This window comes from Apiospora marii (genome assembly GCF_038362585.1).
Source record: "Apiospora marii strain CBS 49790 chromosome Unknown utg000011l_segment0_segment0, whole genome shotgun sequence".
NCBI lineage: Eukaryota > Fungi > Ascomycota > Sordariomycetes > Amphisphaeriales > Apiosporaceae > Apiospora > Apiospora marii.
In genome coordinates, this window is record NW_027117382.1 from 4,007,126 (window position 1) to 4,023,227 (window position 16,102).

Below are 16,102 nucleotides of genomic sequence, written 5' to 3' on the forward strand. Positions count from 1 at the left end.
TCAGTCTGTCGTGTAACCAACCCACGATGTGATGAGATGGTGCCACGACGTAACCTTGACGGCCGCTGCTCCGACGTGGTCTCACTGGTGGCTGCCTCACTGTCGGTCGCACGATAGCCACCGGGGATGGCCGTGAGGTGTTCGACACCATCCGTCGTATTGTGTTTTTAGGACTCGCCGGCGCGTGAGTGGGGTTTGAAGCTACTCCCCAGGTGTCGATCATCAAATTCAACGCGAGCAAGAGACTTGCCCAGTTCCGCATCCGTCACCTATCGGGGATGGAAAACGCCTGAACTGCAGGGTTATTCTCGGTAAACAACCGGGATGCTTTTGGCAATGCCTTGGTTCCGGGCCCCGAACACGGCTTGTTCGGTCTGGAGATCGACGCAGTCGACGCAACGCCCTGGAACGGCGAACCTGCACCGCACAAAGTCGCACACCCAATCGCACTTGCCGAAGAACCTGACGTCGATGCTGAGGACGACTCGGACGAGGACTCCGATGAGAGAGCTTTGGACTCCGAGCAGGACTCCGAAGCTGGCACTCTTAACTGTCACCAACGCATTCGCATCCACTGCGCCGTCGCTTTTCCGTCGACCGCGAGCATCCCCGTTGCCACATCATCTGATGCAGCAGCTGTGGCTCAAACAGCTGTAGTCGCTGACGAGATGAATGAAGCAGTTAGGCAGGCAGCATAGGAGGAAGCCGTCCGGCAGCGTGCGGCTGACATACACACCCAAGTCTTTCTGTTATGTATCGACTTTGACAGGACAGGGTTCGACAACGTCGCGCGTGTACTTCTTCAGCCCGGTACGCATACTCATCTCTGCTTTCGACCAACAACCACTGGGGACAGGCACGTCGGTCGTCGGAACCTCGGCCACTCTTCTTGAGAGAACAGTCTGTCCTGCGGGGCGATTGGAACCAGCTCGGCGTTATCATCGCCAACCAGGAAGTAGAAGCTGCGAGGCGACAGCACTGCTGCACCGCTCGCTCGCTACATGCGTAAAACGCTGCAGGCAAGCCTAGAAGAGCAGAGACACCCGCGCGTTCAGTTGAACAAGCAGATGCGCGCGCATGGCAAGAGGCGGATTTGATCTTGTTGGCCACTCGAGCTACCAGTACGCTCGCGTACGAGACCCTGACGCCGAACAAGGCACATATACTACCATGTTCACGCAGCTGAACCAAGGCGTGCATGCTCCATTCTTTCCCTATGGACACACCTGGCCTGTGTTAGTGCACTTTGGCAACACATTGCATGCTCGACAAGTCAATAAAGTCGAAATACAACCCGGACATGTTTGATATCACGCTCAAATGCCTACGCAACCTATATGACATCACGATCATTCCGCCCTACCGAGCTGCTGTCCAGCATGCAGTGCCGCTGCTCGTCGACGCAGGTCTTTAAGACGTGGATCTGTCGACCATGGACGCCGCGCAATTCTGCGAGGACAAGATCCTTGTGCTGGATCTGAACCATTGCAAGCGCACTGGTCCTGGTTCTGTCTCGGACCGACGACGCCTGAACGTTGCGCTCTCTGGGCACAACGAGTGCCTACTTATCATTGGGGACAAGCAAACTTTGAGAAGGGAAGAAGGGCCAAAAGGCCATGGAGACGGTTCACATGGATGTGGACGTCGATAAAGGAGATGCCGGCTCGTATCCCACACGCGCTTTCCACGACATGCTCTATTCGACGGACTCGCGTGGCCGTATCGTAGACGCCTACGTGCAGAGAGAAGGGGACAGGCGCGCACGGCTCGACGAATGAGTCGCATAGATAGAAGCTCTTCACGCAAGAGGAGAAGGCGCACGCAGAGATAGGCGTGCTACGCAAATAGTGGCTTTATAACATGAACTCAAGGACTTAGGTACCAACTGATTGTGCTCGTATAAACGCGCTTCTCTGTAGCGCTGCAAGGTTCTTACAGCTCCTACGACTCCCGAACAGCTATATGGCAGGCAGGGCTCATTTACAGAGACCTCAAGTTCAGGCCCGCGTATCGCAATGGTCCGCTGGTATCACAAGCCATCACGAGTGCGCTGGCAGAAAACGTACAGGTATCAAACAAGAGAACTCGGGGATGCGCGGCTACGGGGCTCAGAAAACGTCAATATGAGAAAATTGTCGACAATGCCCGCAACGGGCAGATGAGGATTTGGTGCCTCCATCACACCCCCAAGCGTAGCAGGCCGGAGAAGGCTAGGGGTGCGAGCTCCTTCGACGATGCAATAGAGTCCCGGAAGCGTATGTCCCGCTCGTGGATGTTGGTAGCATAGCATGTAGTTCGGAATGAGATCAAGAATGCAAAATGAGAGCATGTTATATGAAGCAAGCCTCGTCGGTTCGTTATTGCTCCTGATCTTGCCCGCACAGCTTCCATCGTCCCTTCCTGTGCGGCCAGATGCCCTAAGTAACCAAACAGTTCATAGAAACGGGTGCCGGCGGGCACTGCATATACCTTTCTACGGGAGAGCTTATGTGGCCTAGAGAAACCAATTGAGGATCTCAGTTGCTACCCATAGTTGTTCCCGCAATAAGGGACTTCTCCGCGTACTCAAGGAGTTCGCCGCGACCGTGGCAGCGAGGCTTGAAGTGTTGTTTCTTGTTAAGTTGGCCGGGGTAGCATTGTGTATGGATTGGATCAGCTCTAACGAAATGCAGTCAACAATAGTCTTTGCTGGAATATCACCTTGACGACTCGTTACACTTCGTCGTTTCAGACAATCTGTGATACCTATCTCATCCAACGTCTGGTCTCTGACTATCATGGGGCGGTCGGCTCTCGGGACCAAGCCGGACGGACATGCGACCGATCACTGGCGTCAAAAGCATTTTTCGAACTCAGGGGTCCGGGCTCTAAGCGAGCATTGCTGAGACAGAACTGGAGGGGTGCAAAAAAGGAATTAAGATCGGGAAGAAGAACAAAAGAACCCATCGACGCTGTAAAGAACGGCAAAAGGAAATATCAGACACCCTGCCTGGACTGAGGCATGGCTGGGAAAAATGATATCAAAAAATTCTTAAACGTGGTGAAGCTAGGATTCGAACCCAGAACGTGCAAAAATGCAAAAGACAATCAGATGGAGAGGCTGGGAATCGAACCCAGAACCTTTTCCAGGTAGCTTAATGCTAAGGAAACGTCATACCACTAGACCACATCCCCTGATTTGTTAAGATCAGTGCGTTTATGGTAGTATATGTAGTATGCTCGTTTGGTGGGAGAACGCTATGTCTGTCGTATCTTGGATTAGGTTAGGGCTAATCTTATCTGCTAGCCCGGGCTAGACCCCACTAGTACCAGCTCTGATTGGCCTGTGCTGAATCTCAGGGTACTGCTCAGGGGTCCACAAGGTATCCACCACGACATCCCCCGATAGCATCTGGTTTAGCAGTGCAAAAGGAATGCAACAAAAAGAATAAACAAGGAATATGTATTCCAGTAGCCTGCAAACATGGTCCTCCTGTGTGAAGGGCCCTATATCATGTCCGAAGGTGACTGTGGAAGCAGGGACGAAAGGCAACAAGTAGTCGGTGCAAGGCAGTGAGCCTTTTTCTCATCGTCTATTCAGTGGTGAGAAGACTCCTGCACCTCATCATCTTTTATTTCATATTATTCTCAGATGTCCGAGTATTGAGCTTATACTTGGCGAAACTCCAAGGCTTGTGGGCTTGAGTATAAAATGAATAACAAGCCAGGTTGCTCTCAGGTACAGATATGTGAAAGACACACTCAGCAACCATCCGTCGCCAAGATGTGTGTTTGAGAACAGCATTAAATAGCGATAGAGTTAGTTTTGACAGCTTGTATCTTCTTGTGTCCTGCATTCAACAAGGAGTGGCAAGGCAAATACACACATCAGCGAGCACATATACATCTCACATACACGAATGAGTCTGGCGTGCATTAAAGAACGAAGTAAACCGTTTAATCCTACTCCAAGGTCCATTGACGACGTGAAATAGACAAGATATCGAACCTAGAAACAATATCGTAGCCCCGGCAGTGACAGCGGGGAAAAGAATAGAAAATATTTCATGCAGTAAGGTGGTATCGTCAGAACAAGACAGGCTTGGGAGGACAAGGAAATTGATTTTCCCCGTCACTCACCCACGGCTAAACACGTTCTTTCCCCTGGGAGGTGAGCCTGGGAGGGTCGTCATCTGGAGCCGGTCTCGCTAAATCCTGCCGGATATTGCTGTCGACTCCCGACTGGCTCCTTGGGCCAACAGTAATAGGGTAGACTCGGTACCGCGACCGGGACCCTGGCATTATTGTCACTTGCGGAGAATGCAATATACCAGCCAAATATGCTTCATTGGGGCCTCGCTTGCGGTATCAGATGCATCGCATATCTTACAGACAGTCAGTCGAATAACGTTTTCTACCCAAAGTAGTTGACATGAATATTCAGGTCGCTATTTGCCAACATAAATCTTCTACGTATACATGTTAAACAAAGGGAAGGATAGCAACAACACAGGAAACCCGTACTTGGTGATTGGAGAAGAATTTACCAAGCAGCAAGTCGTGTCCGAGACCAGCTGACTGACATAATGGACCGACTTGGAATTGTTTGCAACGAGAACTAGCCAGGAGAGTGTTTATTGTAAGCTCTATGCCGCCGTCATCCCACGACGTCAACGGCCATTCAAAACAAGATAGATGGCAAGTCTGCGTCGCAGTACACAAGGGCCTTCAGTCTGATTAGTCACGCAATCCAAGGCCGTGTTGCGTTGCCGGAGCAAAATACGAGACACTCGCATTGATGCATCGTTTCTCAAGTCTAGAGATCTGGCCTGCCAACCAAGATCCGCAGGCCTACTTACCCATGCGAATCATATCGCCAAGATGGGGCCGTAACGGCCGTACTAGGGCCATCATGTTTTAGCCCGTTGGCCTTTCTCAGTCCAGGAAGAAAGTGCAATGGTGATGATTTGGAAAGATGTGACGGACCTTCTGCTTCTACCTGTACGTTTTGACAGGAACCTCCGTTGCAAATATCGAGATCCTCTCAGTTCTTGGTTGATCAACCGTGTTGGGGGGAACTAGCGATCTCTTCACTGGCGCGACTGACGCTCAGGCATGGGCGCAGACGGGATACTGACAACTCGGCAACAAACACGGGAAAAATATGCCTCGATAGCCATGCAGTTGAAGTATTTACCAGTCCGCCGCTCGACCGTAAAGCGGGCAGACCTGTGACGAAACCACCGAGTACAGTCTAGTGAGGAAGAATAAGGTGATGTCAAGTCGGTCGTGGCCAGATATCGCAATGCTCGATTCATTAAAAGCCGCAGTGCAAATGGTGCGGCGGAAACAAAGATATTAGCTCCTCTCGGCAGTCCTGTGCAGCCTCTTGGTCGCCCGCCATGTAATACATTTCGCTGTACGTTATGATTGGTCGCGGTTGATGTAATCGACGCATGGCGGTCGGGGGTATCGTGGCTGCATTTGATGGCGTTGGGCTCCGTATTATGGGAAAGCCGCCTGGCGAAGCCACCAACCACACCCCGAGTCGCTACTGCATCGTCAATTTCAGTATGGGCGGCAGCGGCCTGCACGTCTCAACGGTTTGGGATCATGGATGGAGAGACATTGTTGCGCCGCCGAGGTCACGTAGCGCCGCAAGCGGTGAGGCAATGCGACATATAGTAGTAGCAATAGGCTACACGCCCAGAAACTGATTCCGTTGATCCGGAAGCAAGCGTTGAACGATGCTGGGTGTTGTTTCGACGCTCGTGGGGAGTGGTTGACCAACTTGGATGGCGTTGCAACTGGCTGTATTGGGCCTCGCTGGGTTGTGGAGAGCCGGGCCGTAGTTCCATACGCCTCTGGGTCTCTTCACCTGGCGGCCCGCAATGTAAGGAAGACAGCCACCTCTTCTTAATGGAGGGAAAATAGCAGATTAGAGTGGAAGGACTTTGAGCGATTGATGTCATTTCAGTGCAAGTAAATGGTATGCATGCCTTGACTTCATTGCTTTCCAGCAGCCACACGGTGATGCCGTTGTGCATGGAGAAAGAGCCTAATGACCGGACGAAATCAGCCGAGATCGTCCCGTCGCGGGTGAGCATATCGTATCTCGAAAGAAATCTGGGAATCTGCGAGCGCTGTGCCGGCGATAGACACAGACGAGGACCGAGTGCAGATATAAAGTCCAAGGGCTAAGGGAACTGCCAGCTGTCTAATTACCTTGGTGGCGAGCCTTGGCAAGGTGAGGACAGACACCTGTCGGCACTCGTCCTCGCCACGAGAAAGATGGTCAGCAAGGCCACATGGGGGCTGCCAACGTCGCAATGCCATGGTAGAGGAAGCATCCCACTTGCTGACCTAGGCCAGATCCAATCCTCCGGTATCCGATGAGATATTCAATATAGATTGTAGGATATCCAAACTAGATGAAGGGAACTGGAGGGTTACGGTGGACGGCAGGAGGCCTCGGCACAAGCAAGGGCTCGTTGCGGTTCGAATAAGCTATGGTTTAGCGCAGGTAGCGTAACGAAGGCACAGCGGATAGGCTCGCTCAGCAGCAAGCAGGTGTGGCTACCCACAGCAGCACACCAAGCGATCGATATCAACCGAGTGACAAACCGGGATTCCAGGAAGCGAGCTGCAGAACATATGAAATACTCCGGGGACCTGCAGAGCGCGAGAAAAAAAAGAACGCAGTATCCGTTTGATTGACGGATAAACTGGCTTCAGCAACCAGAAAACGTTCTCGATTCCGTCATGTGACTGGGGATCACCACATCATCTGCTCCATGGGCAAGGCCTACATGCGACCTTCAACTGTCATTGTGCCCACCCCACTGCCCATACCAGGTGAGGAGTTGAGTCGGGTATTCGAAGCGCGACCCGCCTCTGCCAAGGCTTGTAGCTCCGAGTGTGTGCATCTATGTTTTGTTTTTGGTCGGCTTTGGTTCAAGCTGAATGGAAAGAGACTACCATGCAGCAAGCCGCGTACGAGCTGTCTGTTCGAGGGTCAAACAGGTAAGCGTTTCGAGCATATGAGACGAATGAATGAATACGCATAGCCCGCAATAGGCAAAGTCTCGAGCTCTACTTCGTCAAAAAGGCTCACGTTAGGTATTGCTTGAGATATGTGTGCCGTATAAGCCAGGCATCGGAGTCGGGTTCTGCGGGGGCGGGCCATCCACGAGAAAAGACAGAACCTAGCACGTGCTTGCGCCAGAGTGTGGATGGCGGAGGAGGTGACGCATACCACCGGTTGGGCAGGCTGGCAGGCCCTGGGAAACGCGGCGCAAATGCTCACCTCGCAGTATCAAGTGCTGTTGTACATGCAGTGGTATTCGGGTAGTCTGGAAGGATCCTAGCTAGCTCCGGTGAGTGGTAGTGATGCAATGTTTCAAAGTCATGCATTTGTGGTTGCAGTGCATCTCAGCCAACTGCAGCATTGCATTGTTTTTGGTAGAAAAGGGGTGGAAGTGGCAGCGATGGTGCCGCGATGCTGCTGAAGGATGAAAGGGATCTGTACGACCTGGTAAGATCAGAATTTTCCCTTCAACTCGACTTTGTGTGTGAAGGGTGGTGCCCAAGTTTCAATGTCAGCTCTATGTTACCTGCCTAAGATATTATGTAAGTGCACTGTTGTATTGAAGGTAGGCCCGGTACGTACGTACCTACATTTTTCATTGCTTATTAGCCGCCGTTCAATTCCATTAGCTGGACTAATTACGGGCGTTCCTTCCTTCCCTCCAGTGCAGTCAGTGCCTGCCTGACGACCCGTATTGGCATTATGTAGGAGGCAGATACGGCAGAGATGATACCAAATCACAGAGACGAGGTCAGCAGCAGGCAAACCAACGAAATGTCAATATGTAGGTAGGGTGCATGAGATAGGCAGAGTTGTACGTATGTCGTAGGGGGTGGGATGGAATAGGGCCGTCTGATCCTTAAGGTATGGATGGACCCAATTTCCAACTTGGGAATTCAAATCGGGGCGCGACGACGCAAGATCGTCGTTTCATCGCGTTTATTGTGTGATACTGCTGCACGTATCCACGGAGAGGAGGCCACTTGAAGCCTAACTGGACCTGAACGACATATTGAATAACATTGCAGATTGACGATGGGATCGATGCCTTGTATGCCAATGCACCGGCGATTTGCTGCGTGTCGGCGGGATTCGTGGCAGCTCCGTTCTGCCCCCAGACGCGCTCCAGTCAGGACCTCAACCCCTCCAAACCGAGGACTGGACAGCTGGAGTCTAGCTCCCTAGTAGGCTAGCACAAGTCCAAGCTCGTAAATCAGCTGGGTCGCTGGGAGCTGGGGGCAGAAACAAAAAGCCAGGAATTATGTCCAGGGTTGACCCCTACCGCCGGGCCCCTTAACCGAGCTGCCATTCCCGTCAAGGCTCCCTGGAGCCTGTCGTGTTTTTTTTTTTTTGGCCTCTCTAGACTCGTGGTGCTCATCTCTTGTGCTCCGGGCAGAATCCGGGCTTACGTTCATTGGGGCTCCTTGAACGAGGCTAGCGATAAACAGGTAAAGCCCACAACCAGGGGTTTCGCTTGCATGGGTTTGATCGAAGCGACCAGACCAACGACGCCCAAACGAACGGACGCCATTCCCTCTTGAGCAGGCGTTTTCATTGATGAGTGAACTGGGTGTGTTATTGATCGCAAGAAACGAACCAACGCAGGAAAGGTCTTGACATGTAACACATCAGATACCCGACCGTAAACGAATGAAAAGCAGATTGATATGCTCTCACCCAGACCAACAAACTCCGCTTGAGCATGTTGCACTTTTCTTCTCAGAAGCCACCCAAGGCGAGGCCACCTGTGCCGATGCTCACGTGCAGGTACCGGTATCTACTTGTACATGTACTGTATGTAGAGAGAGGGACTTCCAGTTGCAATCACAGACACTCACCGGAACGCCCTCCCTTGATCTCGATGTATCCAGTCAATAATATCCGACAGTTAGGTATGAACTGTGCTTTAGCTAATTGACGCCGAAATCCACATCGATGTACAAACCCTAGCTCCGTCGTAGATGCGAGAGATGGCTCCAATTATTGCTCCTCCAAATTGGGCTTGCTGCAGGGTGCGTCTAGCCTAGCACCGAACGGGTAAGAGACATCGCAAAAGTCAATGGATTTCCCAATTCTCCATCCTCCCAACAGCAGCCGTTCATCCACTAGAAGGAGCGTCACCTACAGTAACGGACCGGAGGGTACAGAGAAGGAAGGAAGGGGAAAAAGGACAGGCAGCAGGAGTCCCTTATTCCTTGCTTGCATTTACTAGTAGACCCCCCAGCCGATGTGGAATCTGCATTCACGTCGCATTCGTAAGGTGTCCCGAGGGATTGAAACCTCGATCACGGCCGGTTACGACCATGATTATCGCTGTACCTGCCTACAAAAGGTTCTTGTCAATGCTGTGATGAGCTCGGCTGAGTTATGCCACTTGTGTTGGTGTAGCCTGGCCTGCATCAATCCAATATTCCATGATACATGTGGTCTCGGTGACATCTGTAGGTACGTCGCATTTTTTATTTTTAATCCTGCTCGGACATGTAGGTCTGGCAAGGAAGGTAGGAGGTACTACCTACTGCTGCTGCTGCTCTTATGCATGGGAGGAGGCATGGTAATACTGCAGATACCAACAGGAATCTCGGCCCAGGGTAGCGCGTGTTCGAAACGCTTCACCACACCTTTTCCCAATTCACTCTCTTGCGCGCGCGCTCGCTCGTTCTCACTCTTTCGGCCGGGCCAGCTCCCCCCAGCCCCGAGTAACAACGACGACTGCTGCTCTGCTGGCTGCAATGTTTGCTGCTCCAGGCCATCTGTTCTCGTCTGTGTTGTCCATGTCCATGTCAATTCTGCCGCGGCCTATCTTGGCTGACACCCCCTTGTTTCCCGCCTATCTATCATCTATTTTGCAATCAGACCATCGATACGTGCCTACAGGCCCAGAGGCCCAGAGCAGGCCCTGCCTACGCTACGCTGTACCCATACAGATCCATATCCATCCATACCTACCCATACTGCTACCTACCCGACCAGGAACCGCCGCCTATGCTGCCCGCGTTTCCTCCCCGGTCACCCATCAATCCCCCTTGGCACGGTGAAGGGACGCGAATGTATGGATGAATTGCCAAACCCCCCTGGTTTCCCTCTCATCGACGGCTCCATAAAAATTTCAAATTAAAAACCAAATAAAAATGTCAGAGGCACAGGAGCAGCCACAACAGCCAGGCCCTCCACGGCCTGGCCAGGACCAAGACCAAGACCAAGACGAGGAGCCTCGACCTGCACCCGGACGGGGAACTGTCGCCTTCACTCCCGCCATCTCCGCTGCTGCGCAAGAGAATGCCCATGCTCCAATTCGAGCTAGCCGTCATGGCCTTTCCTCTGCCTTTGTGACCGATAATAGTAGTAGTAATAATGTTGGTGGATTGCGCTGTGACACTTCACTGGCCAGATCCCCGTCACGGTCACAAGCTACAACTACCAACACCACCAACAACATAACCACCACTACCACCGCTGCCACCACCACCACCACTACCCAGACAACTTCTTTTGGTGCTCCTGCTGGCCCCCGTTTGCACCATCAGGCAGATTCGCGGCCTAGCGCAGACGACAGCACCCGGACTTACAGTGCGAAAGGAGGGCTGCAGCCGCAGCCACGGCCGGAGCCAGTTGCAGAGGCACCGAATGCTACACGGCCTCTGCAAGGAGTAATTGTAGAAATCAAGGAGGACCAGTCTATCAAGGGCAGGGAGCGCACGCCGTCGGAGCTTTTCTCGACGCCAAACATCGCAACCACTGCTAATGTCAGGACCACGACGCCAACCGCCAGCACCACACACCCACCCTCTGCTTCCACCGGCTCTGCGACAGGAACGATAACTGCTGCTATAGCTAACACGACTGTCGCTACCGATCCGCCCCCGACACCGTCTGGTGCCAACGCTTCTTCCTCGGCTGATACCCAACGCATTGCAAACGGCGTCATCTCCTCGCATCCTCCCACGTTCAAGTCGCGAGCCATGTCAAACCCACCTCCACCTCATCCGTCCGGGCCGTCGCGACAGTCCATATCGTACCCAGCCCCGACGTATGCGCCGCCACCGATGCATTACGCATATCCAACGTCGGCAGGGCCAAGTCCCGATGTCTATCGAGGAAGTCCGACGGCGGCGAGCCATGCCATGTCATTACCCAGCATGCGGACAATCGATCCTCTCCAACATCAGCAACAGCAACAACAGCAGCAGCAACAACAGCAGCAGCAGCAGCAACAGCAGCAACAACAACAACACATTCAACAACACCAGCAGCAGCAACAACAAATTGCTATGGCTGCGCCTATGGGGCAAATGCCACAGGGCATGTCATATTATCCACCGCCGTCACTACAACTGCCGGGGTCTTTCACGGCGTTCCCCGCCGACGGGCTTCAGCGATACGCAATACCGCCCAACGATCCTCGGACGGTGCTTGCAAGCGGGCGACATAAAAAGGTACCTATAGAACCACTCAACCACCGAAATAATACGGCACAAGTGTCCAGTTGATGTATCCGCATATACTGATTGGGGATTTGGTTTTGTCGCTTAGGAGATCAAACGCCGCACCAAGACTGGTTGCTTAACCTGTCGCAAGCGCAGGATAAAGGTATGTTGAGGAAATTCTTGCTGCATTACTTATGCTTCTCTCTGTTCTGCGTTCTTTTCATTTCGTTGGCCAAGCCATGTCTTCCTTGCAGCATGAAGCACAGGCGAATTTGATGGAGCTGTGCAAGTGTGCGGCGGTATGGGTATAGTGTTGGAAGTGGAAAGAAAGAAGGAAAGAAGGAACGATCGTGAGCCAAAGTGACTTGACGTTTTGAAGTGGACTCTCCGTTCGGCTTCCAGACTTTGGAGAGGCGCGAGACCGCCAATTCAAGCCGCCCATTCCGTTTTATTTATGTTTTTAGCACGGGATTCCCCAGAACTCTAATGACATAGTGACAACTCGGGACCATGATTGCCCACCCAAAACAGCCAAAGCACTGCATCAGAATGGCGCATGGGCGCCACTGACATGATGTTTGGAAATGCCGTGGCAGCTTTCCCCTGTCGTGCCCCATCTGATCTTCCCACGTTGCCCGACCTTCCAGGCCCTGGGGCCGCCAGCTAGCGGCGGCGGAGGCGGCAAGTGTCTGAACGCCAAGTCAATTCGATCGAGGCTCAAAAGGGCCACAAGGGAAAAGCCATCTCTCCAAACATGGCACTGGCTTGGAAGCCCATGCAGTGTTTCGCCATCTTCAATATTTGATCCATGTACCCAAGTTTCTCTCCCCCTACTTGCCTGGCACGCAGCAATCTGTGGTCGTGGTGCGGTGCGGTGCGGTGTACGAGCAGAGCTGCTTCCCATGGTTGCCTTTTTTGGCGACTGAACCCGCACTAGCTCGGCTCGTCTCAACCACAGCTCTCGTCCCGCCTTTGCCCAGTTGTCCCCCCACCTTTTACTAACGAAAGCTTGGTGTGTCCAGTGCGACGAGCAACATCCCGTCTGCAAGAACTGCCAAAAGTCCAAACGTGATTGCATGGGCTATGATCCCATCTTTAAACAACAGCAGCAGCAGCAACATCCAACCACCATCCAGCCGGCTCCTAACAGTCATCCCGTACCCCCATCTGCCTCGGTTCCTTCCAACGGCCCGCCCTTACCGCCGCCCACGGCTCCTCCCCCGGTATACAATCCTGTGGTCATGTCTGCAACACCCGCTAACACCATCAGCTCCAATACTATGACTAAGGAAGGCATGCTGAGGACTGAGGGTATCGACCTAGCTCCTGCGCCCACGCTTGATCCCGGCTTGGATATGGCCACCACGTCGGGCGCCAGCGTGCCAGGAATGAACTCAATGGTCACCCACCTGGACCAGAGATCCATGAGCTCCGTGGCACCCCATCTTCGAGGCGGAGGACCGACCCTGGTACCTATGCATCATTCTATTTCTCAATCGCCACCGCTGCCTCAGCAGCAACCTAATCTAATAGCGCTCCCGCCACGAGCCCCGAAAATGCTCATCAACCAGCTGGTCGTTTTGAGTGGGGTCTCGTTGCCCAAACTCCAGGCTCCCCCATCCGCCGCGCTACTGAGCGATGTGAGAGGATTGCTCGCCGAAATCTACGGCCCGGGTCTGGAAAGGTTCTTCGAGTCTGGATGGTTCACGAGGGAGCAGACACTTGATATGCTCATGGCCGATAAGTCATCGACCGATGTACTGGCGGCATTTCTGAACACGATCGGTTCTGTCGGCGCGAACGAGCCGCTGTCTCTTGACTATCCAGCCACCCTGGAGCCACTCGTCGTATGGAAGGCGACTTTGGCCTGCTTTGCCGACGCTTCCAATCAGCAGATGAACGCTGGGCGGTCGCTGCCCCCATCAGATGACGCAGTGGAGGCTCGCAATCGCTTGATTATTTTCGATGCATTGATCAGTGGTGATATTTTGGGTCAGAATCCGCTGCAGCCGATGCTGTCTGAGGGCGACTTCCATCGTCTGCGAGAGTTTGAGTTTTGGTTCTATCTTGGCGAGTTCCTAACCATCAGGAGCGATCCAGCCCACCCTATGCCACCGGAACGAGAGGAAATATTGGCCAAGATGCGCACTGTTCTTGATGGGCGGGAAAATCGAGATGTTCTTTACGCCATTGCCATTATGCGAGCTTACACCACCGAGGTTCCGGCCGACTTTGAAAGCACGTTGCCAGCACACCTGGACGAATTGATGCCCCGAAGCAAGCTGGCGGTGGCCCGCAAGTTTATCCAGGACGAAGCCAAGGTCACAGGAGGAACTACCAACGTGGTTCGCTGCTTTTCTGAGATTGCTGCAAGGGCTTTTATCACGCGCGCCGGTTCTCGCCGTACCACTATATGATACACCATGACGATACGGGGAATACTTGTATTAACACGTTTATTTCCTTTCTTTTCTTTTTATTTGTTCCCTTCCAGCGTTGTTCTTTCTTTGAGCTTTGGCGCTGGCGGATAACTGTATGCCTGCATATACCATGAAAGCCTACTGGGCTTTCATATTAGGGTTCGGTCTACATCGCCGCGATGTTTAGGGGCAGGCCGTCGGAGAAAGGAAAGCTGCCATAAGTATCACTGGATCGCCAGCATGGTGCTACCATGGATGGAGGCAGACGTATCCATCATCTCGATTGAACAAGGCCAGGAGGCCGGCATACCAACCAGCGGTCGCGCCCCACCAACGAGCATTTGGACCGACATGTTTGAATACGATGTATGACTATGTGTTCCATTGGAATGACAGGAAACAAAATTGGCGATAGAGAAGAGACTGTGTTAGAGAGATTTCCATGGAAAAATAACGGGATCAGGGCCAAGGGGAATAATGCTAGGGATAATGGTAAGGGGCGGTACGGGCCACGATATGGCAATCTCTGAATGTGGAAGACATTTGTTTCTGGAGCAGCAGCTCTCTCTACTTTTGGTTCTGACAAGACATATACCAATATACCGAACTGAGTTATCACTCAGCCGTCGGCTTTGTGCTCAGTTGACACATTCAACTTCCCAACGCAATTGCCCTTTCCTCCACTGAACTCAATATATCGACTGACGTGGCGATCAACGAAGGACCCAATGCAATGCTGCTTGCACATCAGTAGAAGATCCAAATACCGGCAGGCACGTCAAAACCAGGGATTCGCGCGCTTCAACCGTGGGGGTTAGTGGTGGGACGTGAAGTCGGTACCACCTTGCCTACCCTACCCTACCTGCGTCAGATGTATGTGGGGACAAGCTCTCAGCATGCAACACCGGCAAAGCACCCTGCCGTTTTCTGCTCTCAATATGTAAGTATGTCGACATATCCAGTCGAGACTTGACCCCTGTTTCGTAGGAAGTAGTAGATTGTCCGTACGCAATAGCGTTGCCGGAGAACTACTGTGTGCCCGCCCTCTGGGTCAGTCGATCCCAATGCTCCCTCTTGATATGTCGATGCGGTCAGCGGCGACAGGCTGAAGGCATTGATAGGCTGCGACGAAACCAACCACTCGACACGGAATATCCGGATGCTCGTTCCATTCTGGGTGTGGACTGCCCCCCGAGTCGACACCAGACCCCCACGTAATGCAGAGGGCCGTGGGTGTGTGTGTGTAAGCAGGGTAATACAATACCTACACCACGAACTCGCGTGTTGCACGCCGCACGCATGCACGGCCAGCAAGCGCGATGGGGGTCTGTCTGACCGGTTATACAACAGCTGCGATAAGGTCCAAGCGAGGGAAGGGGGGACACCACTTACATAGCCCAGCTATCATCAAATCGTCAGAAGTAACGACGAACGGAACAGGACAAAGTGGGAGGCGAGAAAAAGGGGTAGAAGAAGAAGGGCACATAATCGAAGTCACACATTAATGTTTTACTTAAGCGGCAGCGGGATCGCCAACTTGGGTGTTGCTGCCCGCTGCTTGTTCCTCGATGGCGCTCCCGCATTGGGTTCCGAGCGACCGGGTCCAGGGCTTTCTCCTCTCATACTTGAAGGTTTCTATATCTGGCTGTTATCAGGTGATACATATAAGGGTCCTCTGCTGGATCCCTGTATCTGCATTCTCTCTATGTAGCCAGGGACTTTCCCTAGTGGTGTCATTAGGATTGCAACCAATGTGAACCGTATTGAATCATTCAATCATTGCATTATTCACTCATTCTCATGATCAAATCATTACTTCACCCATGAATGCCCGGTCCAGGAAGGGATTCTGCCGCCGTATATAAGTCCCCTGCGTTGCTCCAAATCAATAATAGGGGACCTCGAACGAACCCTTTTTCCCACCCCGCACTTTTCGAGAACAATACCCTGATCGGAGACCCTCCATCTACCCACCCACTGGAACCCCGCCTCCACAGTGATCGACACTCGCACTCACTGGCTACCCTTCGGCTATTCCCGCATATTGGGGTATCGAACCAGCAAGCGCAAGGTTGCTGTTCCAAGACGGGAAGCCTCTCGACGCATATCCTCGAATTCGGGCTTGGGTTTGTTCCTGCCATGCCTTGAATATAAAACTACTCACTGGTCACCTTCTGCTTCTTTGGGAG

General features: G+C 52.8%; 1 protein-coding gene across 1 annotated transcript; it reads left to right on the forward strand.

Moving 5' to 3' along the window:
- Positions 1–10,197: 10,197 nt before the first annotated feature.
- On the forward strand, positions 10,198–13,910 carry PG985_014409 (uncharacterized protein; the record flags this gene model as incomplete). The annotated part of the gene is made up of 3 exons (XM_066834175.1): positions 10,198–11,502; positions 11,600–11,656; positions 12,516–13,910. 3 exons carry the CDS (start codon positions 10,198–10,200, stop codon positions 13,908–13,910), a joined length of 2,757 nt encoding a protein of 918 aa, XP_066678915.1.
- Between the last annotated feature and the right edge of the window lie 2,192 nt (positions 13,911–16,102).